Raw genomic sequence first — 26,203 nt, forward strand, 5'->3', positions numbered from 1 at the left:
CAGGAACGCGCTCGTATTTCTTCACGCCCGCGGCGATTCCCAGGCGACATTCCTTCTCTCCTCCAGCGCGGCCCCGTCGCGAAAACAGGTCTCGAGTCGATCAGCGTTCGCTGTTGGAAACTATAGTCTAGCTCCAAAAAAGGAAAATAAGAGAATAGATCAAAATCAGAGGAGAGGAGACTCGATCGACGCACGCGGGACGGTGTCTGATGTCCCAGACTAGGACAAATGATTACCTCACGTTTCGTCGCTGGAAATGAGAAGATTTTCGCTTGGTGACTGGAGTGAAAGTAGTAAAGGTCTTAAACGTCGCGGGGTTTATGGGAACTTCTGGCTTTGAAGAACACGGTAGTCGATCTCATGGTGTTTCTTATGAGTCAAGCGCAAGAATAAGGAAAAGAACGAGCACCATAAAGACACCATCGTTTCGATAATATCTACCTGGACCAAAATCTGATATGATACTAATAGATTTAAATATCGCTACGAGAGAAGTTTCTTCCTGATATCTTGACCACTTTTAGTGGCTTTCGCGTGAGAAAATGATGGAATTCGATCGCTGAATGAAATCCATGAAAACGAAGCAGAGGTAAGAGTAAAAGACAAATTTGGAAAAATCTCTAGCACCCTGGCTAGTCGCGTTTAAGGGTTCGTGTTACTTTGCTTGGCTCGCGCGACTTCGTTCCTCGGATGACTCGATTTCTGGCATAAGTACCCGCCGATCGAGAATTTCCACGCGAGCTGGAACAGTTTATTCCATCGCGGCTTCCTGAAGAGCGTGCAGATGAGCGTAGAGACCATCGGCCGCAATTAGATCGTCGTGGGTGCCCATCTCTGCAACTGTTCCCTTTTCCAGCACGCAGATCACATCGGCGTTCCTTATGGTGGCCAGACGATGCGCGATGGTGATGCACGTCCTGCCCTCCATGGCTTTGTCCAGCGCCGCTTGGACGACCTGCGCGAGAAATGAAGTAGAAAATGAATTTAGGATGTCTTTATCTTCATTTCCTTTTAATAATTTTATGGAGAGAATTCTGAAAGGAAGGCTGGCGCCAAAGGCTCTGGAGTGGGACATATTGGGAGTTATATGGAGGGAATGAAGTAAGACATTACGCAATGAAAGACGTCTCGTCTGTTGCGGCTTTGAGCAGACGCTGGGAGAGAAATGTCGCGGAAAATTAACTTGGGACACTTTCTGTACCCTTCTTCTATCAATCTAATCGTGTCAATTGAATTCTGTAGGATCAGTAGGTGGCAGGAAATGGTCAAAGGAATAGTTGTCTAATAAACGTACGTCATATTTTGTTTCATTTTACAGTGGCACTTTAACTCTGGCTACGCAATTATTTTTTCATAAATTTACATGTATAGTAGACTCCTAATAAACGTGGATGCCTCTGACACTTGCTAATGAGTAACTCGCTACATACTGGCGCCTCAAAAGGCAACCACCCAACATGCCTGTGAAATATGAGCGGAATTTTTAGTTACAAATTGCATATTGCTTCATACGAAAACTGAATAATTGTTTCGACATTATTTTTTTTTAGTTTCATTATTCTTTACTTCATTAATATATTCAGGATACTTAATAACGGAACATTATGAGAAAAGTACTTTCCTGTCTCAAAAGCCCTAAAATAATAAATCAAGTTCCGCGTATATATTGCTGCAACTATAGGGGAATGAATTTGAACGATGACACTACAGAATGTTATCACACGATCCGGGGCATCCAAGGAATTTTCGAGCATGATCGATAATGGGAGAGACCAGTCTCGGAAATTTAGAGCATCTTCAAATACTTCGCCCAGTATGAAGAATCTTACGAATCCACAGAATCACATTTATCTTTACGCTGTGTTTTACCTCCGTCAAGTTCTTTACTGAGCAAATGAAAGGACTGCAAGCATTACGAAAAATTCAATAGAACAAACGTGATTGGCCAATGTGCTCAATGGCGGGCAATTGAGTGGCAGCGGTTCTGTATTTTGCTAATAGCGAGAGGCAACAATGAGCCAAGCCAGCGGTATTCGTAAGCAGCCACCGAACAATAATTGTGGAAATTTGTTTGGTGGACGAGCCGCTTTTCCGCGTGGGAACAGCAATTGAATAGACGTGGAGCCGAGTATTTCCGATTGTTACCGTAGATAATACTATTCCGCAACGTTGTCGACGATCCTTGTCAATTTCGAGAGTCTGTGGCTAGGATAATCGATCCTCGTGGTTTGGAAAATTAAACGCTGAACGCGGGTAATCGCCCCAGCGTCTTTGCCTCAAATAGTTACGTTAAACTAGGAATCAGAAACTATTCTGACCTAATGAGTCGAAATATAGTAATTTTCATGATTTAGATTTCTCAGATGAATAGATCTAACATTAAGAAAACTACTTGAAAGTCTCGAGATCACCATTAACGACATCCCATTTATTAAAATATTCTATAACCTCTATTTCAGTAGGTGTATAATTTATTTAATGAATCTGCTTTCCATTTTCCTCTTTTTTCTCTAAATATTTCCATAAACACTGAACTTAGCGATAAAAAATTGTTTCAACGTTAAAATCCTATGATCCTATAACATTAATATTCCCGTATCAATTTTGCTTCATTACCAAAGAAAAAAATGGAAAGTTCCTCCAAAGATTTAAGTAAAAAATTTCTTATGATAAAAAACACGCGTTAAAGTCTTTTGTTTTCGGCTCCTTCATCGAGAGCGCTTTTTGAATAAGTATCGAAACAAAGTTAACTCGGTGTAATGCGATGCGTTATCATGACGGAAGCGGGGCTTTGATCTGGCCGCGCCTAAACAATATGAATTTTAATTTCGCGGGAATTTGCATACAAAGTGTACAGGCTGCACGACGTAATGCACGACCGGTTAGATCGCGATATCTTTTTTCGCCAGCTTCGGCTTGCGCTCTTTGCTCGTATTGTTCATTAAAATCCATCAGAATCTATTAATATTCATCAGCCAGCGTACTGGCAACACTAGCGCTAGTTTACATTGCCGAACCGCGCTGTTATTCGCGACGACAAAATATTCTGGTACACCCCCGTCAGTTAGGCCAAATTGAATGCCAAAAGCTAGAGTCTATACACACTTTCAAATTACATCGAATTATTTACAACAGAAATCTGCTTCTGCCTGTGTGTCAACTTATTTTTTATCGTATGTATTATATATTTGCGCAAACTAACTATAGTTTCACTTTTTACTTGATCAAAGTGAATTAAAAAAGTGAAGACTTGACTATATTGATCGAGAAGCTTGTAGAATTTAGAGATCTTTAAAATATTGGTACCTATATTTCACGTGTAATTTATGAACTTATCACATGGATCCTAGGGTTAAAAAAATTTCCCAAGAATGAGAATAGTAACCCTATACCTCGTGGAATCTTTATCTGAATCGAGGAAACTCAATCGGTCCCAGAGGGATTGCGACCTCAGTCGATTCGCATTTTCAGCAGCCATTAGCTCGATTGACCATTCTCTCGAGACCAATAACAAGACCACGGACCTCCGTCGGATTTTCAATTGAACCCAATCGTGTTTCGTCGATCAGTATTCAGCCTCGGTGCATTGTAGCGTTATCGCCGCCTTAAGGAGGACTCTCTGGATATTACGACGCTATTAATTAGTCGCAGGTGTAACACAATACCGAGGTGAGCTGCAATGCTGCGCCTTTGTTCTCGCGAGAATTCCTTCCACTTCTTCTCAAGGGGATGGTCGTTTGTTTTCCTCCCCTTTTCTGTTTCTCTTTTCGCCACTCGCCGCGGAATACCACCGAGAGGCCCCAGCATTTTCAAGCTGCTTTTATCATCTACCACCACTTTTTCTTATGCAATTTCCCGTAAAGCCCTCTAATCGAGAATGCTTATCACCGAAATGGACGACGATGGATAGCTACGCCAAGGAAATGACGCGAATAACGAAACAATGCGAGACGATAGAGGCCAGAGGAAGTGACATTGTTAGAAACTCTAGACAGGGTGTAACAGGTGCTTCATTGTTTCGTCAACGCCCTCGAGAATAGCTAGATACCGGATGCAAACCCTTACCTTCTCGCTCTGAGTGTCAAGCGCAGAAGTGGCCTCGTCCAGGAGCAGGACTCGAGGATTCCTGACCAAAGCTCGTGCTATCGCTATACGTTGCTTCTGTCCTCCGGAGAGCTGCGTGCCCTTAGATCCTAACCTAGTATCGTACCCCTGCAACAACAACCAGTCCGTGTTACCATTACAGTCTTGGAATGTCCCTTGATCTTCAGCCACTGTCTGCTCTGAGAAGCGAGTAGCACAGAGAAAGGGGAAATTAAGATGAAAAGTCATACACCTGTATCCAAGAAGCAGCAGTGCTTGTAGGAGTAGATTAGAAGGAAGGGTCAAAATAAAGGGAGGGATATTCCCTATCTCAGAGCAACGTGACAGTGAAGAATCCTCTGGGACCCACGAAGTAAAAAGTGATACTCACTAATGGTAGAGAGCTGACGAAGCTGTGGATGTTCGACTTCTTGGCGGCCTCGATGATCTCGTCCATCGCCACCCTGCGAGAGTTGTCGCCGTATGCGATATTCTCGGCGATCGTCCTGTCGAATAGGACCGGCTCTTGGCCAACCACTCCGAGCTGGGAACGAAGGTTGCGCAAAGAGACCGAGGATATGTCGCGGCGGTCCATCGTCACGGTGCCGGAAATGGGATCGTATAAACGTTGAAGCAGCTGGATGCATGTGGACTTGCCGCATCCACTTTGACCAACCAAGGCGACCATCTGACCAGGCTTCACTATTAGATTCAGACCCTGCAGAATCTGCATTTCTGGTCGCGTAGGATAGTGGAACTCGACTTTCGAGAACTGTATCAGACCATCCGCTTTCTGAAACCATCAAATTTTATAATTTAAAGTAGATGAGAAATAGTGAAATAGAAATCTTATGAGATTTATAGATTATATGCTAGATAGAGTAATTCAGGAAAATATTTCAGTGATTCTGTATTAGATCTCTATTTAGAGTAGAATTCTAAGCAATTTACTATTAAGTAGGCAGAAAAGTCCTGTTGCTTTCGAAGCTGAAATAAAATCAGTTAGATGGGAACCAAAATTTCTAAATTTTATGAAAATGAAATTTACAAGATATCTTCTCGTTAAGAAAGGGCAGCCTGAATTGCCCTGGATAAAATTCGATTCCATTTTATTCCATTTCAAGTAAACACATCCTCAAAGAGATAAATAATCATATATTCGCATTCACGCTCCAAATCGCTCGAAGTTCCCCGAAATCTCTAAATTACCGCTCAAAAAAGAAGCACAGCGAGCAGGTCGGTGACGTGACGAATAACGAGGAAATTGTTTGTCGAGCAAACCAACGACGTTTTGCTCGCCGAACACGTTACACGCGGCAATTCCGAACGTTTGTGTAGCGAGTTGGAAATGTCGTTCGTTCGGATCGCTTCATTAAACGCTTTGGAATTCTGCAGCGTTCTCGTCGTGGCGCCGATCGAATACGGTTCCCCGTTCTGAGCGTAATTAACGCACGTTGCCGGAGGCATTGCTGTCAGAACATCATAAATTCGATAGTTTGTTAAATAAGGAGCTACAGATACTCGTCGAATCAACCACATGCCACCGACCCACGTTCTTTAACCCTTAAAAAGTAGCTATTCAAAATTACCACCAAAGAAAAAATCCACTTACCCAATCTAGATCTTTGTCTTCCGAATCTGGTGGCGAGGTAATCTCTGGGACCCTGTCCAGGAGTTGGAATATCCTTCCCGCGGAAATCTTCGCGGTGTTGAAGTTTGGCGCGAAGGCCAAGGCCTGTCCCAGCATCCAGGACCCAAAGATCAGCGCCTCAGACACTTTGATCACGTCTTGATAACTCAGACCCTCGGTAGCTACCAAGGCTCCGCCATAATAGAGACTCAAAGCATATCCAAAGAACGGCGTGGTCTGACCACAGGAGAACACTAATCCCCTGAGTCTATTTCTGATCTTGGTCGCCGCGGCAACGTGGTCCAGCTCGACGCAGTATCTTTGGAAAAATGAGTCCTCCTTGCCGAGACTAGCCACAGTTCTTATATTCGAGATCGCTTCGACAGCGATTCTCGTGGCTGCCTCCATCTTCTTCTTCTCTTGCAGGCCTTGGCCACTCATTACTCTGGCCTCGAAGAACACGGCACCCAACACCAAGGGAATCGAAACCACTGAGACCAGCGTCATCTTCCAGGTGTAATACATGGATAGACCAATACCGAGGACCAACGTCGACATCGCCTGAAGAATCGCCCCGACTCGTGTTCCCGTGGCGCCCTGGACAGCACCTGCGTCCGAGGACAACCTGGCGCAAAGAGCACCCACGCTGTTCGTGTCCTCGTCGTACCAGCCCATCTCTTGCCTCAACATTGCAGCAAACGTCATTCTTCTTATTCTCGTGGTCATACGGACGCCAGCCAGGCCGAACATGTACATTTGTAGGAAGGTCCCTACACCAGTGACCACCCCCACTATCAGGAATAAGATGGAGAAATTGACTGTCTCTCGTCGCACCTCGTCGTCATCTTGGAGACCCAGCACGTAGTAGACCTCACCGAAGAGGACTGCAAAGGCTGGGAATGATGCGCCGACCATCGCTGCTGCTAGACATCCTGCAATGGAGAGATTTTCGAGGATGACGTGAGGATTTTAGAAGCAGGGAAAGAGTTTTAGAAGAGAGGGATTTTTTAACCCTTTGAATATGGGGATAAAAATGTTTGACATTCGGTTGTGGAATTTTTCTGGTCGTATCTGTTGATTATATTTATGGACTTGATAGAGGTTCAACTTTGAACTGTGTGTTAGTAGTAGTCAAAGGGTTAAAGAAAAGGAGAATGAGATAAATAATGGAATATGAATGAATTTGATGAATGCATTCAGTACCAATTATATTGAAAGGCCATTCTGGTTTATTAAGACCGAATATCCTCATCATTGGAGCATCATATGCTTTCTCGTGTTCCTCCAGTTCATTCGCTGAGGCTTCCGAGGCACCTGCCAGGGATAAACGATGAGAGTGCATAGACAGGGTGGAGAATTGTCGCTTCAGCGGTGGCTTCTGCTTCGGTATGGCTGCCGTGACAGTCTTCGCGGCTGACGCGGTGGCTTTCGCTAAATCGACAACATTTCACACGTTTAATTGAATACATAATGACGTTCGATGAAATATACAGGGCGTTTCACATCTTCTGGCCAAGTTAGCTAGATGAATGAATCCACGTTCTACTGACTCGATCGAAATGAAATTCACCAGCATAATTTTGAAGAAACAATACCATTCATCGTAGTATCATCAGGGTAAATAAAACACCCCGTAAATTCAATGAAAATAAAAGATACTTCAGCAGCGACGAAAGAAAAATGATTCAATTGAAGCAGCAGACAAAGCTGCTGTTGCCTCAGAGAGAGCAAGTCAACAATCGCGATCGTCCGTAACTGGAAAAAGTCTCAGACAATTACCTCTCGCGGTGGCACTGGCGTCGGCGGAAACAAGACCGTAATAGTGTTTCCCGAGGGCGAGCAGCTCCTCGTGAGTACCTTCCTCGACCACTTGTCCCTCCTTTATAAATACTATCCTGTCAGCGTTGGTGATCGTGGACAGCCGGTGAGTGACAACGACGGTCGTTCTGCCCTTTGACGCGGCATCTAAAGCTCTCTGCACTGTCGCCTCGCTGTGAAGATCCAGGGCTGACGTGGCCTCGTCCAGCAACAGTATCGCTGGTCGTCTAACCAGAGCTCGAGCAATCGCGATCCTCTGCTTCTGACCGCCTGACAATTGCGAACCTCGTTCTCCTACCGGGCTGTCGTAACCCTGAAACGAGGATCTTGGCGATAACTTTTGATTCGATATTTCCTGCCCTTCCTCACTCTTGCACAGTGACGATTCGAAGAAAGTTTAAAAAGTGTACGAAATGGAGCACGATGATCTGACACGAAATTCTGGAATGTTTTTATTACGTCCACCACTGTGCAGGATGTTCGATAAGAGGTGTTAGAAATTTTAAGGGTAATTCTATAAGCCAAATTGAAGCGAAACTTCAAGTCTGATGATATAGAGAGTTCCTAATTGATAAAATCTGTATCTATATAATATGTCTGACTTAGAGGGTTATTCTACTGATATTATTGCGCCTGACCTGAGTACTGCACACCGACAGTGGAATAAGTCCATTAGTCAGACACATCTCGCGCACACTTTACGTCTATTTCTAACAATTCATAACATTCTATTTTACACTGTATCCTAATAGAATTTTCAACGAATAAGATAGCCATTATATAATAAAAATATTCATTCTAAATCGAGATCCAAATCTATTTCGTGATATCGAAAATTGTACTCTAAGTCCCGATAGAAATCGAGAGTTAATTGAAATTTAAGACACCTCTCTCGGCAGCGGTCACATTTGTTGATGATTATCGACACAAGAGCGTCCGCGCCATTTGCTCGTTCGATTGGCGCGCGACGAGGACGCCGCCGATGTGGCTTGCGGTTTGAAATAACGATTATTTAATTAAAGGAGGGACGGGCTGCCACGTCTGCGTTGCGTATGCACTGCGGCGAGATTTAATAAATTTACGAGGAGGAGCACTTTGCCTGGCGTCGGTGTAACACCGCTTAATGCTCTGCCCGCTTTTCGACTGCGCGCCGATGAAACTTTGCACACGTGTGGGGCGCAATAAAACAACTATATACACTGATGAAGTCGAACAGTATTAATAATCTGGCTTTAATACGAGATACGCTATACCGACAAATAACAGTACTTCCTATAACGAGAAACATCTAAACATCAAAAGCTAAACACCTATGGAATTCCAGTTCTCCATCCAAGCGTCGCCATTCTGGTACTCATCTATCCTTAACCATACACCTGTTCCTCTAATCAACGACCCACTAACGATCAGCAAATACAGCTCGAAACGATTCCCAGCGTGCAAATAAAATTTCACGAGGCTGATCGTCAGCGTTCCGTGGACCACCATCGTCCAGCAATTCTCCATAAACTGGAAAATGTCTGGTCCACTTGTTTCCGTGGTCGATTGCTAGTCTAAACGTGTGATACACGAGCAGGGGTTGAACACACACGCGCCCGAGCTCGATGGAACCATCGCAAGCATCGGTAACTCGTCTAGCCGATAATTCGGTAATAAACGCCCTAATCGTCGACGCGGCCGTAATCGGGGATACCGTTATTTGCTCGCGCGCGGTTTAACGCGGGTGTTTTATCGCCTGTTTGCGCGCCCGTCCCGCGGATCGACAGTCACACCTGAGACTATTGTTAACACGTTGGGACTGCTGGCGCTCTGATGGCCCGCGTGCATCCGATAGGCTGGAAACATTCGCCGCGCAAATTTCATTCTATTTGATCGGCGTGGTTCGATTAGTCTCGAAGAAGTGTCGCAATCGATTTCAGGTGCGGATTGGCAGTTGGTATAAGGGTTGGTGGTTGGTATAAGGGTTGAGATTTTGACGATTAAGAAGGCTAATGATTTGGAATGAAGTTTGTAGAAATATTAAGAGCAGTTAAGCAGCGGTAGTTTGGAGATTAGATTTAAAATTTTGAACATTTGTAAATGTGAAATTAAATAATTTCCTCGCGAAGTTTGAAATACATTGTATAATTTGAAAATAAAGTGTAATCACGATAGCAGTTTGCAGAATTAAAGCATACTTGTAACTCACCATTGTAATAGTATTATAAAGAGTAATCTAGCCACACCAACTTAATATGCAAAAAATGTATAAATCCCAATTCCAATATTCATCTGAACAAAAACAGGACCATAGTCCATAAAAGGCTCCCAATCGCAACCCAGATTATCGGGAAAGCAAACGTCGATGATCAACAATGAGAGGACAAAATCTAGATTAAAATTCAAAGTGAATTCACGGTTGGTGAGCACGATTTTAATTAGACTGGCGACCGAGATTTCACAATCTATCGGCACGAAAAAAGAGGAACGGGAGCAGGGGAAAAGGAAAAAGGCTTTGGTTTGGACGTCTATATTAGGCGTGCGTGGTACGTCCTGATCCCTCTTCAAGAGTGACCAGATCAATGTGACGTGCCTGTGTCGAGGCACAGGGGATTGAAAAACGAAAATTCCGCGCGGTCGGTGAGAAACGCGAACGGAATAGGAGAAAAGAGGTTCGGTGGCACTCACCTCGGGCAGTTTGCTGATGAAGTCGTGGGCGTTCGCTTCCTTCGCAGCTTTGATCATCTCCTCCTCGGTAACGCTGTCATTTCCGTACCGGATATTCTCCCGTATCGTCGTGTCAAAGAGCACTGGCTCCTGCCCGACCACGCCTATGTGCGATCGGAGCCATTGAACGTTCAACCTCGACACGTCCACACCGTCCAGCAGAACCTGTCCAAAAGACACGAATAACTCGAGAAAATTGTCTTCGACGTCTGCTCTGTGTCGATACTTGTTGGCGCCAAGGGTGTCTGTCAGATTTTTCATGCAGGATAAACGTACTGATAGTTCTTACTCTTGTGTGAGCAGTACAGTGACGTAAGGTAATCTCTTAATCTTTTAAGGGAATTTCCTGGCTTAAACCTTCAGAGAACGATTTTAAATAAGAATTTTTATTCTTAAACAAAAAAATCGACTTCTTTTAAAGTTTAAAGACTCTTCCTCTATAACAGAAAATGAAACACGGAAGGAGCTTCGTCTTCCCCTTCAACTAAAAATTTAATTAACCTTCCTCTGAGTATGAAATTACAATCCATGAATAGTGTACTTTATGCTACGTAAAGTATCTTCATAACATCAATTTTGCATCTTAAACGGCAAAACTAAAACAGATTTCACTTTCTTCCCTCCATCCCGCTATCCCTCCACTTATATTAAACACCCGGGAAGCGCATCCACAATATGAAATAAGACGAAAGCAGCCCGTCAAGCGAGCAAATTTTAAGAGAACCTCCTTTATCGGTGCCGTTGCAACGATGACGTGGAAAATGTAAATGTCAAGGAGGGGCGAGGTCTCGACGAGAGCGGGCCCGAAATCAGTATGCCGAATATATGGCGTAATATTTTCGAGCCGTCGAGGGTCGGGGGGTGGACTTGCGATGGATGCAGAACGCGAGAATCGTAAAACTTTTACTACTGAGAAAACTCCGACGGCGCACTGTATTCCTGCGAGGAACGCTTCAAACTTGTCCCACCCCCGTAAATCCCCCCTCGTCGCAGCGTGTACAGATGTAATAATAGAATATTCACGCCGACAGGGATATCGTTAGCCCCCGTACGGGATAAATAAATTCGCGTTTACGGTCGAAGCGGAATTCCCGGTAATTTAATCGCACGAAAGATTGCAGGGGAGAATTGAAGTTTGTTTCCGTTCTGCGGCTCGTAAACTCGTTCTACGTTGCGGGGGAAACGAGTCTCCTCCGACGGTGGACGAAGCTGTGGCCACCCTAGGACGGAAGGCTGTGTCGAAAGGATTGCTCGGACGAGAAGTGGGAGGAAGTCAGCGGAGAGTGAAGTTATTTCCCGAGCAACGAGGGGCTGCGATGCCGCGTGCACCGGCTGCTTGATCCGACGCAGCCATAATTCCGACGGGAACAAAAACGTCAGCAGGATATTCATGACTCGGTTATTAACCCCCGTCGTTGCATAACGTCCGCGCAAAAATATCGGCCGTTCTTGCGCCGTGTTAAATTACTGTCTCTTGGTAAACAAACAGGCGGCAGAACCGCGACGACGAATGGGAGCGAGCAAATCCAGTCGAGTTGACGCAAGGTGTTTCAGAAGCGCGGCCTCATGCTTGTTAGAACAGGAACGTGACTCGCGTTCTTCCTTAAGAAATTGGTATGCATGATGGGGCGGGATTTGCGGAGGAATTACGCGGTTGTCGCTTGGTCAAGTCTGTGATTGTAGTTTCGAAGTAGCTAGAACAGAGTGTGACTAAAATTGAGTCGCGTTGAATAGCTTGGGAGTTTTTAACGTTATTATTTTTCCTTTGCCGAGAATCAGAGCAGGGAACAGCGGAGTTTCTTAAATGAACTGTGGAGTAACAGGAGCCAGGACTAATAAGAAGCTGGCGCGTTTTGAATTTCAACACCCTCGCTGCGAGGATTATACCCTTAAAAAGTTACGGCTACAGGGTTCTCCCTTCCTTGGACCTTTTACATCTACGGTTTACTGTCAGAGTTTTCTAGAGTCTTCGCCCTATGCTCGTCACTCAGAGATCTTATTTCTGCCCTTTACTCACCTGTCCCTGGACAGGATCGTAGAGACGTTGGATGAGCTGTAGACAGGTCGATTTGCCGCAGCCAGATCCTCCGACAAGGGCAACAGTTTCGCCGTGATTGATCTTGAGATTCAAACCTTGAAGAACCTTGACGTCCTTCCTCGCGGGGTACTGGAAGTGTACGTTTTTGAACTCGATCTCGCCTGTGGCGGATGGCAGCCTTTGACCCTCGCTGCTGAGACTGTCGATCGTTGGCACACGATCTAGCACCTGGAATATGGCAGCTGCGGATCCTCTCGCCACGGCGAACGCCTCGAGATGAGGAGACGTTAGACCCATGTTCTGAGCACCGGCTAGGACGCCGAAAAATACTATAACTAGCACCGCGGGTGTGTACTCCTTCACTTCCTTGGGTCTGTCTTCTAGGATCAGTTGAACACCGTACCTAGTGGCAGAGATGAAGGAAAAATCAATGAGGCTTCTTCTCTGAAGAGAAGGTTGTGTGAAGTATTTTGAAGATCTGAGGGCTGAGAAATATAGGAAAATGAAGAATTGTTGAATACAAATTTAGTAGTAGGGTCTGTAGATTTGAAGACCAACAGAAACAAGATATTTCAAGATCTAGGGTTACTTGGAACTGGAACTTTGTAGTATTCCCTTTCAGACTAACTTCCAAAAAAGTAGAACTTACAGAAACTTATATCACTTGATACATAATTACACTAATGGGTATTCTACCTCTCATATTTTCAAGTTCTCAAATAAGTTTCAAATTCTTTTTCCAAAACATATCTCTTCATTTCAGACTTGAAGTATTTATCAAAAAACGACACTACTTATGAAAAAGATTGAAGAATTCTGAGGCACCCTATATAGTTTCAAAGATCATTATAAGACAAACGATTTCTCAGCAGAACATGGCGAATAGTCTAGACAGGAACTAAGTGAACATCGTACCAAAACGCCACAGCGTAACTGATGTAGATGATAAACCACATGACACCTCCGCCGACTCCTGACCACATTCCACGTCTAATTCCGGTCCTTTCCGCTGGGACCAGCTTCTCCGCGTATCTGTCGACCTCCTTCTGTTCACCATTGAATGCGATCACGGTCCTGATAGCGCCCAGGACCTCTTCAGCGACGCTTCCCGCCTGACCGTAGGCGGACAGTTCTTGCGCGGTCAGAGAGCTTTGCACCTTCGCCACCACTGCTGTGGCTATTACAATAATTGGCGCGCAACTTAGCACCACCAGCGTCAATTTCCAGCCGTAAACGAACGAGATGATGATGGAGGAAATGAAGGAGACCATTAGGTACGTGAAGACGCCCAGCTTCTCGCCGATGCCGTCCTTCATCTTGTCCAAGTCCCTGTAGAACAGATAGAAAGGGGAACGTTGGTTAACGAAGCGAGTGATAGGTTCTCTTTTCTAGTAGCTAGTTATTTTATCAATCAGTGCCGCGTAATTTTAGCTTCAGGTTTCTTGGAGAGTCTCCTGTAATAGTCCTTTAATTAAAATGCTACGGAGAAATTAGATAAATGAATGCGCCATTAAACCTAATTGCACAGAAGGTCCCGCGTGTGAATAACGCTGTTTCAGACCTTCTACTATAACAGATACTTAATTGATGCAATACGAAACGCATTTGTATAACTTCCCTCTAATTTCCCCGAAATTTGGCCAAAATACATCCATTGGGCAACAATTCAGCGAATTAATTACATCTCGGCTCGAGCAGAGATCGCCTTGGAGACTAGTTTAAATGGAACCTCACTGTGAATCATTCTTTCTATAGCTACTTCTGATTAAAATTAGAAATTCTTATCACCCTATTCTCTCCCCCTTTCGAATACACATACGACCAACATGACAGAAGTATATAATGCAAGTGACGCCACAATGATCAACGTCACAGTCTAAACATGATCCACGATAATTTACGATGACAGACAGAATCGTGAATCCACTCTCCCAGCGATCGCGAATACACGGGAGGCATTCATTCTCGCGATTGTATTCAGAAAACTTCGCGACCCACCAAGGCGCAGATAAAATCTACGTAATTGGCATCATAAACAAGATGCCAGTCACGTGACAACGCGTTTCTACTGCCACTCGATCCTCTCGTGATCTGATGTACATATCTCGCAGAGCTATGTGCAGCCCATTTTATCGTTCCTCTTACAACGAGTCCAACCTGACGTCAGTCAGCCTATACTATCACAACCGACCCGGAAGCTCAGCTGCGACACTGAAGCAGAGAGATGACGCGTATCTACCAAAGAATATGAATTTTTATTCGCGCGACGTCGCGTCGTTTCGCAACGAGACGCTCTCGCAACGGATACATTGCTCCAAAGCGACGTCGCTCGAAATAGAACGGTTGCGCAAGTGCAGCGTCTCGCGGCGCGTCTTAATTAACCCGTCCGTGAATCTACCCTTGACTCTTCGATAATTACGCGAGAGTCGACGCGGGCGGAGACATTGTATCGGGCGAGGATTTTGGGGCTCGCGAGGGGCCACCTGTTGATGAGCGGATCTCGTTTCCTGAACTTTGCTCGACGCTTCCTCGAGACCCGTCGCGTTTACATCCGCCTACTTCCGAGATCGAACACGCGATATTCCTCCCCTCGAAGCCGGATCACCGTGAGAAAGTACGGCTACTTAAGCGGCTCCCGAGGATGATGTCATGGACCAGAATGCGACAGGATTTCCTTTGCTCGACAAGCTGGGGAAGGAAATATTAAATAGGCTTCTCGAGATGATGTTTGAATTCGAGGCGGTGGTTGAGGTTGCTCTGATCCTCTCTTGCTAAAAAGTGGATCGCTTGAGTCACTTGGGATTGCTGAGTCAAAGAATTTCGTCTTGTGATCCCTAGTGGACTCAGGAATACTACCTAAGAGACTCATACATTAGAGTTTAGTGTCAGAGGATATGCAGGTATCTGACTGCGAGGCAAAATTGTATAAGTCACACATTTTTATTTTTAGGTATTATTGTTCAAACTTTTCTATCACAACTCTATATTATAATCTTGCATTTTATTAGTTCTCGCTCTTTAAAGAAAATGTCCCTTTAGTTGAATCCCCTTTCATTGAAAATACTAATCATATCTCATAAATTTTAGTACGGTTAAGTATAAACTCAATTTTCCAATATTGACATTTAATGAATAAAAGGGATACTCACTCGGTGATCCTACTGGCGAAGTTGGTCGAGGTGTTGATGTCATACCATGTCATGTCTTGTCTGAGTACAGCTCGCAGGAACATTTTGCGCACTCGCACAATTTGGCTGGACGCTGCCATGTTGAGGAAGTCGACCGTAAAAACGGCGAACACGAATTGGAGCGTCGATAGGGCCGCCGAGGACACACCGAAGGCGACCGAATCGTCGTAGAGAGCCTCCATTCTTTCCTCGTATGTGGCATTAGGTCCCCTGTCATGCAAATTGGCGCAAATTATTTTAGAGTGAGTGAAAAGTAGTATAAACTAGGTCTGACAGTAGACTGACTGATTCTACTTGCAGAGTATCCTTTGCTAAGGCAATTTCGTTCAAACTAGATTTACGTAGTAACAAATAAATTCGTAAATCACTATGCACCTCGATTAGAAAACTACATGGTAAAGATTAGTCGCGTTTTTCAGTAGTACAGGTCAATATTTGAGGCGATCATGACATGTTTCAGGAGTAGAGGTCAATATTTAGGACACTCATGGTATTCAATCATTGGAGAAAGAAATTTTTTTATATCTTTTCTAGAAATAGTATAAATATTACTTGTTTGAATCACAAAAATATTACTACCAACAAAATATTACGCCCTGCTCCCAGCATTTATTGCCCAACAAAAGTCTACTATCTTTAGTAATGCGATAACTACTCATATTATTTTCCTCTCAAAAAATCCTGCAACATATCACCACCAGATCCGCCATAGACATCCAAATGGATCACCCTCGGTTCATCCAAGAGTAACGAACAAATTACACGAACGATGCATCAGCAAAATTCTCGATTGCGAAACTCTCCGCCCAACAAGCAAATCCAACAGAGCTATCTCGTTTCACGTGATCTATTTTCTGCGAGCGTCGCGTCTCGAGATCCGCGGGGGATCCGTTCCAAAAGTACGAACAGTAGCAAGCGTGTCTGCAGGCACGTCAAGACTTACAAGACCTTTCCTCCTCCGAACCACTTCATTATAAGCGTCGGCGTGCTCGTGTGATTCTTCATGTTGCGATCCACCAGCAGCGTGGTGAACTCACCGTACTGGATCGTCGAGACGGGGATGCAGAGGCCTGTCAGGGTTCCCATGATCAGGCCGCCGATGATCAGCATCAGCTCCCCGCATGTTGCAAATCGAAACTGCGAACAAGCACCAAAGCGATCCTCGTGTCACGGTTTGTCGAACTTTCCGCGCCGCTATTAAACTGAAATTCAAACTTTCCCCTCTGGCAGGGCTCGGGGCACAGACGCGACAAATGACGAGGGAATGGGTTTAATTAATCGCGACCGAGCATCGACGTTATGTTAATTATCCGAATGATGGGTTCTCGGCTGGAATCCCGTGAAATTCCCTGCCAGGGCAATTTGTCGCGAACTAGTCGAAAATTTCAGAAACATATTCTCCCCGGATGATTTAGTGGGAGCGAGGGGGGCCAACTTCCGCTTCACGGGAGATTTAACCCGGAAAATTAATGTCGGCCCTAACGTCGGTGATTAATGGCCTGGAGATCCGACTAGTCCTAAACAAAAACAGAGGTGGGGGCTCGACGAAAGCTGGGGGCTCGTTGAGACCGTCGAAGACGAAAGGGGTGTCTCGCGGGGGATGAATTTCGAGGGTGGGGATTGTTCGGCCGAGATGAACTTACGAGTCTGAAGTAAGGCACCGGTGGTAAGGTTTGTTCTGGCTTTGCTGGCTTGTCCTCCTCCTTCGTTTGCGGTGGCACGAACTCACTGTGGACACAAAAGATCGTTGATTCTTAATTAAGATCCTCCCTGCGAACATCTCGCCATAGAATCAGGTGGTTCTCGCGTACTTCTGTTTCACACCACCGTGGGAAACGAGATACTGTATTCGGTAGAGTACTTCTGGATGTGCAGAAATAACAGGGTTCGACAAAATGGCCAAGAGTTTGATTAAAAAGGATTAATGTGTTGATCTTCTTTCTGTTTTTTATACTCTTTTTGTTCCTATTTGTTTTGCAAGGTATAATAATTGAGGGAGAACTTAAATTAGAATTCCTCACATTCGATTCTCCTGGTTGACAGTTTATTTATTGTATGCGCAAGGTATTGTTGGGACTGTCAACAACTTAATTATAAATGTCAATCACTTTATCGAGTGTGAAACTTGTATTTCGAATTCAGTGTTTCGCTAGTCCAGAAATACTCTAACAGGAATATATGTATGTAGTTACTAGAAACTATAGAAACTTTTATAGTAAATTTATACGATTCTTCCAGTCGCTAGGACGAAGTTTCTCTCTCTCATTAATAATTCCCATATATCTTTTCTATCAAACTGATTCCTGATTTCTGCCATTCGGTTCTCATATCTTTATATAACACGACATTCATATGTAAGAATCGTATTCGTACATTGGTTTGCCATTCTCTTGTAGCATATACTCTGTTTCCTCTTTATCCTTCTCCGCGTCTTGGAGCGTGTCTGAAATGAAATATAGAAGGTACCGTACACAGAGAATCCTACAACAATATTTTCCTATGCATCAGGGGAAAAGCTTTAAGGATGCTTCACTATCCCCTTCCACCCGTCGCGAAAGGGCAGAAGTCTTCCACAGTCGACGATGGCGCCATAGTGAACGCCTATCGTCAACCTACTAACGCAACACGAACGTTGGTATTTATTTTCCACGTTGATTATTAAGCACGTGCGTTGGAAATCGGTGCGAATGATATGGTTGCCGTAATTAATACATAGAATCCGCAGCGATTGCAATCATGTGTTTGATTCAACACACGGTTTGTCAATAAACACTGGCGCCGCTTGTCGGTTTCCCCGTTCGCGAATGTTTCTTGCAAAATCGTGATACGTACCGTGAACTTTGTCGTGTTTTAAAATCTTATGAGGAGAGCTACTCAAACGTAAATGTAACGTAAATGGAAATTTGAGACTTTAAATTTTTGAAATTTGAATTTTTGAATTTTTGAATTTTTGACTTTTTGAATTTTTGAATTTTTGAAATTTGAATTTTTGAATATTTGAATTTTCAAATATTTAAATTTCTGAGTTCCCAAATTTGATATCATACAAAATGTTTAAGCTGGCGAAGTATGTTAAAAAATATGCTTTACCTTGAATAACTCTTCCCAGTACTAGGGAAAACATTTCCAAGTGAACAGTGATAACAGTCTATAAGACATAAAGCATGATTTGCTCCATATTAGGAGCATAAAAAGAGTGCCATTTAACTCACTTAAAACACAGTAGCAAAGCACCAACTGTGAAATCCCTTCTAGAAGAGAGTCTGAAACTACTTTCACCCTTCAGTCAAAATTGCAAAGCGATAAACAATCCACTCCACATCCCCTACATTCAATCGCTCCATTCCTCCTCGCAGAACCACACCTGCTACCCCAGCTGTCTTCAACTTTCCCTCGAAAATTTGAAAAACAAGAGCCCAGGAGTGTCAACGCGGAGGAGGAGCTCCGTTAAGCTGTTCTCGCAATGGGAATCGATTCCCATTATTCTGCTGGGTAATAAACGATCCGAGAGAGACGGTGCGTTGCACGGTATCATAAATCAGCGCGGAACGCTTCGTAAATCGTCGGTTCGCGGATCAACGGGAACACGAGAAGCCTATGGATCGTCGTCGGCGCGTGAAAGGAAAAAGGAAATCGCAGGCTGAGCGATGGACTTGACCAAAAGTCGGCCAAAATTATCCCTCGGGAGCTCCATTAGCAACATAATTGCTGTTCGAAACTCCTGCGACAAATTTACGATCGGCATTTTATACGAAGAACACCAGATCGCTGGTTGAACGAGTTAGTGTCGCGTGTATTCACCTCCTCTTTATGGAACGAGTCTCGAAGTTTAACTTTGGAAGTTACAATCCGAATTTTGTCGTTTGACCCCTGATTGGATCGATCGAGGTCCCTGAATGGATCGAGGTCATTTAGATTCGTGGCGTTAGTTCGATATGTCCTAAGGGATGTTTTGAAACGCGTGTTAGTTGCATAGGAGTACAAAAGTAATGAAAGGAGTGAGTAGAAATATTGAACTAATTCGACCTTGTTTCTAACTTACAGGTAGTTACTAATTACAATTACTTCTGCCACAAACACATGTAAATGATTACATCATACAACTTTTCATTACTTTTCGCACCTCCAATTCACCACCTCTAAGTTTTGAAACGCACTGTACAGTATCCTATTTATCACTAACAGAAATTGAAATATAACTAGCTCAGTAGGAAGCCATAATATGTCTGAAGACGTATTCGAAAGATAGTACATTTCCTCTTACAAGACCAGGAAGAGCAAAGTAAGACAAGCAAATATCAACTTCTACCAAGCCATTTATATTTCCCACCTCGTTTCCATATTTCACAGACGATACGCGAAAGAGCAGAAGAAAATTCGCGAGTACCATCTAAGGTGCACCATTATTCATACCTCTAATTTCAGTTTCACAAGAGATAGTTCCCTGCGGCGCCATCCCTCCGTCGAAAATACCGTATTCCGTCGATGCGCGTATATTTGCACGAATCATTGGCCGTGGGAAAATCTCAGGCAGAAAAAGTTGCAGCACGCCCCATCGGTGTCGCTAATTACGCGTTCACCCATAGTTGGATCACGGTTGTAAATTTAACACCGCCCCTTTCTAGGTTTGCATCGAGCTAGCGGGAATCGCGCTTCAAACGAACTTCGCCCGATCACGTTAGCTTAATTGGATCCTTTGTAACGCGACACGGTTGTAGTTCCTCGGATTTGTGACACCGAAACCGATCAATCGTTCAGCACATTCAGTGCCACTGACACGACGTAGGCTGGTCGCGATTTTCTTCGAAAAAGGTCGAAGAAACGACAAACAATCAAAGACCACTCCTCGAGCAGCAGTCGATCGGATTTAGACGATTATTGATTTCATAATCCAGCATAGAAAATTGAAACTCGCGTGATACATATTGTTGAGTAATTGAGATGATCCTCTCTCAGTCGATCCGCGAAATCTCGATTGTCGTTGACTCGCGATCACGAGCGATCAAGTGTCTCGATGAGGGAACAGGAGCGATTGAGTTGTAAGGGATGAAAAAATCTCAAGTTTTTGGTTCATCGTTCACGAAAACCGATGGTATCGATCGGCAATGGTTAATCCACTGGTGGATTATCCCCCATCGCAGCCTTTGTACACGGCGTACCATGAAAAGTTCACCCAGCATGCAGCTGATAAAGCCAGCCGCCCATGTAAATTAATTCACCGAAATTGCCCGATAAACGCGTAGCTTCCGACAAAATGGGGGAAATTACACCATCGCTGGGGCGAGGGGGATGTTAGTAGAGGGCAGAGGGATGCTGGTGCTTTACTCTAATCGATAGGAGCGTGGCGTGTGTAAACGAATACTTACACTTCAAGAATATTTTTTCTTGGCGGTGAGAGTTTGTTTTCTGGGGTTCCATTTCCATACCCTGCGCCTTCTCGCGCGGGTTTCCGTTCCACTGATAAATTCGCCGTGTCATCGCGCATTCTTAATTAACAACTCTGAAATCAGAAGGGACGGTAACCATTAGCATATTAGAGTTTCCTTGGATAACGAAATTCTATACGCTGGAGAGAGTCTATTGAACTTTAACTAGAGTAAACGAAGTCTAGAAATTGTAATTAGCTCCCTTGATCACATTGTGGAACTTTGCGCGTGAACTTTGTATAATATTTGAATATTTTAATGCTTGCTCTTTAAGGTTGTTATATTAATGTTTCGTTTCTCTGTGGGTTTACTGTTGACTAGATTTTTGCATTTGTTATACAAGTACTGTATTCCCTCACTTTAAACTGATAGCTCGGTAACAAGGAGTTTATAATCAAGATGTATCCCTGAGATTAACTTGCCTGGTAATAGAAATTGAGAAGCCGTTCATGAAGCCACTCACTCTAATTATAACTCCAAGATATGTTAAACACAATAACGAACCTATAACAAGGGAACACTATACAGAACTCTCTCCCTGTATACTCAACCCAACAACACACTCATATCTAAGACTACTTTCCTAAGAACATCTCACCTGCCAAAACCACTTTGGTCTCAAGAAATGCAAGTGACATATAAGCAAAGCTTTACATAATCCCAAGCACTCTATTCTAATATTTTATTTTATCAGTAATTAGAATATAATTCGTCAAGTAACGAAACCCCTTCCCCAAGCGTCTGTAACAATCATCAACGTCCCTGAGTCTTAAACAGACTCGAAACGATCGACATCCTAACGAAACTGGCGTCGCGTAAACGGGGGAAAAAAGCAACTACCACCACCCTCGCACGACCGCGACGAATTAAGCCACCCTGTCATTTTGATTGTCGTCCAGCCTATATTTGTTGCGGTCAATATTTGTCGAACCGATCCATTGTCGACGTTTCGATTCGATAACTGGCGTCCATTTCGTTCGTCATCGGAGGAAGAGAGGAGGGGGAGGACTTGGCGCAATTAGCAACGATAATCCAGAGACAACAAACTCTATTTACCCTGGTCATTATCCACTGTATCATACGTTCACCGTACAGGATATCCAATCTAAGCGATGATTAGAAACTGCGTTAATCCCTGTTAATTAGTCGATTGACCGAGAGGATCTGCTATCACGTCCGCATGGTTTGCTGGCGTTTCTGTCATAGGAACGATTAAAATACGCTGCTGATAATCGTGAATCATCGTGGCTCGGATAGCACTTCAATCTGTTATAGTTTATATTTTGTTTCTATGTGTGCATCTTCAGTGGATTTTAGTAGTTAATTATTAATTTTGTTTTTTTATGTAGGAATTGTGGGAATATAAGAAGTTACGTCGCGTGTAATGACGATTTAACGGACATGGTGAAAGCACTTTGCATCTCAATGTTGCGCTAATTGCTGAATGAACAGTGCAATTAGAATGGCAAGGGACGTCGTTGCAATGTCATAAAGCGACTTAGTTTGCCCTTATTCATTAACCTGGGGGAAGTCCTGTCCTTTTTAAACCTTTTTAAAAAACCTTTTCAGTTGCTAAAAGAAGCAGTCGAGTTTCTTGTTACTGATGTTTCAGGTAAAACTCTTTTCAGCTGTGCCACTTTTAATTTAATTCTTTACTTCTAGAATTTTTCTTGGGGTGTATACATCAAAGGTAATTTGCAGAAAATGCAGATATATAAATTGTGTAACTCGTAAGTCATCTGTTCAAAGGTTCCATAATTGTACCTCCTTTGCTAACATCAGTAGCAATAATTTGCCTCATTATTATAAAGCAAAGGGTTAATATATACATCAATTTCTTTGCACCTTCATAATATAGCGATCTACTTCCTCCTTTCCGTGTCGGTAATTCAGATCCAAGAATGTCTGATAAGGTTGAGAAGTCTCACAGAAGAGTATTCGTCGGACAAACGAGAAAAAGCCAATATAAAGCTACCGCCCTTTTTATTCGCAAGGTTCCTTATCTTTCATTACTTTTGCGCTTTGATCAGCCATCCCTTTGTTATCGCGTCCCGTCTTTCATCAACGAAGGGGAAACGGTACCGCGCCTTCAGTAACTGAAAGTAACGAACGTTTTTACGTATCGGTGTCTCACACCTTTACTTTCCATCGATGAATTCAGCCCCTTAAAGTGGAAGTCCTCATTCAATATTTGAACTATGCGAGAAACTGTGGCTTCTGAGGAGACTCGACATTTTCCTTTTTGGAATTTTTAGGCAATTCTAATTTAAATTTTAGAAGCATTCAGAATTCTAATATTTTTTTAAACTGACGGGGAAATACCTAATATTAGATTTCTGTTCTAGATAAATTTTTAGATGGTAAATTAATATTAAGTATTTTATCTACAATTGATTATTTTGATATCTGATCATATTAAGTCCAAGGATTCATCGTAAAGACCTGCTTCAACCCTCTTCAATGCATTGCAGTCTACCCTCACTCAAGTGCAAACTTCACCTAACTTGGACTCGTTGAAAGTTTCCAGCAACCCTACTCAACCCTCTCGAATCACTCATAAAAATCTCCATTAACTGAAACACCAGCAATCAGAAATTGAAAAATCCTTCTCCTCCTAAAACTCAGAAACTCAGGAGACAATAAAGACGTGCCGCAGAGACAACCCCCAGCTCTTCCCCTCGAATTATCGTGTTTCACGAGCGAACTCCTCGATTTCATTTGTCTTCCCCCCAATAACCTCAACATCCCGCTCGTCCACGAGCGTCCAGTACACAAGTATCCAATTTGTCCTTGGTTGCCCCGTCGACGAGAAGTTTATAAAATTTCCCCCCTCGTTACGATCGATGCGACGATAAATTGTCTCCGCCGCTGCACGCTCTGCCTCTCGTGCAGAGTGCACCGCTGCACCCTTGCACTCTCCACCCCCATCGCTTTCGCGGCTCGTAAATCATCGATGAGATCGCGAAACCGGAAGTCGAACGGAAGGAGCCGCCGTCGAGATACGGAGACGCATTTGCATCGTTTTGTCAACCTTGTCGCGCGTCGCCTGCGCGTTAACGAAACGATGAGGAGAGTCTGAATGTGTCTGCCGCCTTCGACGCCCACGCTTTGTTGGCGTATTGTCTTCGTGTTTCTATTTTCGGAGGATCGACCAGGGGACATCTGCGCCGCCTCAACTAGCAAATGGAAGTTTTCATTCCGCTGATCTCGTGGGACCTCCGTGTTACGTTCTCCAACTTTGACAGCGCGATATCGCGAGAGCTTACGTGTTCTATATTTGTGAGATTACGACTGAAATGAAACGTTGGAAAATAATCAGATCGGAGGGGAATGATTAAGGCCACATCTTAGGGAATTTTAGAATCGATGAAGATAGATGGAATCTTATCTTAATTAGTAGTAGTCGCGAGTAATCGGTTTTGACCGATTATCGTGTGAGTTAATCGATTCGATAAGAAAAACCCAGGAAAGCCTCTTGGTTCCCATTTCTCTTTGTTTTGTAATGATATCACAGTTTTTGTTAAAGGAACAATTACATCTGAAATATTGGAGCTCGTCGAACTTTGCGGAGAAAGGGGATTTCGAAGTCAAAGACCCTTTATAATTATTCATTTAACAAGCCATTAACCTGTCCCCTATCATACAACTTCGTTTACTTGCAATTACTTAGTATTTCTTTTTTCATTTTACGAAACGAATCTTGAGAAACAAAATGAACTCACGGAGCCGATGGGTTAAATCAGCCTGGACTCGTGGAAGCTAAGAAAACTCGTAAAACAAGGGGTTGATCTATCCCTTCGTCCAAGAAAGCAATCTTTTCCCCAGTTTACGAGGCAGCCTGTTCGCGATTCAGTTACACGGTCGCAAGCGAATTTCGGCGTGGAAAACAATCAGCCAGGAGTTTGTCGTACTAACGTATTCGCGGTCTGCTCACGAACGTCCTCCCCTTCGACCCTTCCCCTCGTTGGCCCGCAAGTTTGTCAAGGGTCGCGCGTTCCGTCGCTGAAAAATCGCAGCTAATGGGAAAAATTGCTAAAGTTACACGAAAAGTTCCGGCGACTTTCGTCGTCTGCCGCGGCACCTTTCGCAATGGCAAAACTCCATTAAGCTCTGAAACTAATTTCCAACGGAGTCCCCAGCCCGACCGTCGCATAATCCTTTTGCGGTCCGCATAAATTTCGATCCCCCTCTGGACGATGCAACCGCCCCCGCGAATTTCCCGGAGTTCTTGCTAATATCGACAAATATTTGATCAAGCTATTTGCCATAACTTTCGCTCGAATTTTATTCAAAAGATAAATATTGGAGAGAAGGGGCCACTGACTCGTGGGAATGTTTCTGTGGCATATAACTACAAGAGATTCTTGAACACAGTGTCTTCACTGTAGTTGAACATTTGCATCGACTGGTGTGAGATTTCTGTGGAGAATTAGAATATTCATCTTTTTCTTGCAGAACATTCTGTGCCTGGACTACAGGTTTGAACAAATTTCAAAATTTATATTTGTTAGGTAAGAGTTTTAAATTGTATTTCATGATAAGATTATATAAAAAGTGGTGGTAATAATATAAGAGGGAAGAATTAAAGACTGGTTATACTACTTTACACTGAACGGAGTGTGTCTGACAACCAACGGTCCTATTCTCCTTGCGCGTTTCAATGCTCCCTATCATCAGACCCTTATGGTGACAGAGAGATTTCTACTTTCGAAGATCAATACTCTACTAGATTCCCTCCGAACCCTTGCAATTCCATTTTTTTTATCAATAGAAATCAAATTTCATCTACACTTCAACACCTGCAATTCACTTCAAATAAATCTCCTCTCTCATTTCCATCACTTTTATCAACGATTCTAAGAACACATTACTTAGATAATACATAAATCAAAACAGCACAGATAGTCAGCACCATTTTCCTAAAATTTAGACACAAGATAAAAATTGTATTTTAAAAAAAGCTATCGACCCCTAAGTCCACAATGGAAACCCTAGATCCAAACCTTCAAACGCCAACATCTCGACTACGACCAAATCTCTGACTCACAGTACTTCTCCCTCCAACCCAGGAATTCAGCCTCGCGTATCCACAGATCCGCTATGAGCCAGCCGACCGCTCAATTACCAAGAGAAAACAGCAGAGACGCAAGGGCACTGCGAAAAACCGTTCCCAGACGAGGTAAAATTTTTCGGGCCACTTTCGCGTGCACGAACGTGACTAATGTTCCCGTGTCTGATTATAATTAAAGAGATTCCGCGGCGGCGGTCGCGCTTTGTGCTCTCTGAGGTTCGTTAAGCCCGACAAATGAATTTT

At 43.7% G+C, this 26,203-nt stretch overlaps 1 protein-coding gene across 5 annotated transcripts in view; it reads right to left on the minus strand.

Annotated features, from left to right (window-relative positions):
• Nucleotides 1-301: 301 nt before the first annotated feature.
• Nucleotides 302-26,203, minus strand: part of Mdr49 (Multi drug resistance 49) — a 50,930-nt gene continuing 25,028 nt past the window's right edge. For 2 of the 5 annotated variants that reach the window (XM_076381053.1, XM_076381051.1), the window contains exons 2-15: nt 20,830-20,963; nt 17,837-17,906; nt 17,107-17,191; nt 16,407-16,600; nt 15,425-15,673; nt 13,191-13,604; nt 12,255-12,678; nt 10,199-10,402; nt 7,493-7,844; nt 6,917-7,144; nt 5,696-6,645; nt 4,475-4,876; nt 4,066-4,212; nt 302-955 (exon numbers count right to left, since the gene is read on the minus strand). In XM_076381053.1, coding sequence (XP_076237168.1) covers nt 752-955; nt 4,066-4,212; nt 4,475-4,876; nt 5,696-6,645; nt 6,917-7,144; nt 7,493-7,844; nt 10,199-10,402; nt 12,255-12,678; nt 13,191-13,604; nt 15,425-15,673; nt 16,407-16,600; nt 17,107-17,191; nt 17,837-17,906; nt 20,830-20,941 — 4,035 coding nt within the window. In that variant the 5' untranslated portion in view covers nt 20,942-20,963 and the 3' untranslated portion in view covers nt 302-751. Of the gene's footprint in view, nt 956-4,065; nt 4,213-4,474; nt 4,877-5,695; nt 6,646-6,916; nt 7,145-7,492; nt 7,845-10,198; nt 10,403-12,254; nt 12,679-13,190; nt 13,605-15,424; nt 15,674-16,406; nt 16,601-17,106; nt 17,192-17,836; nt 17,907-20,829; nt 20,964-21,311; nt 21,330-26,203 lie in introns of those variants that run through there. The other 3 variants (XM_076381055.1, XM_076381054.1, XM_076381056.1) reach the window with 2 other exon arrangements.

The sequence above is a fragment of the Calliopsis andreniformis genome, chromosome 6, assembly GCF_051401765.1.
Source record: "Calliopsis andreniformis isolate RMS-2024a chromosome 6, iyCalAndr_principal, whole genome shotgun sequence".
In the NCBI taxonomy this organism is placed as follows: domain Eukaryota; kingdom Metazoa; phylum Arthropoda; class Insecta; order Hymenoptera; family Andrenidae; genus Calliopsis; species Calliopsis andreniformis.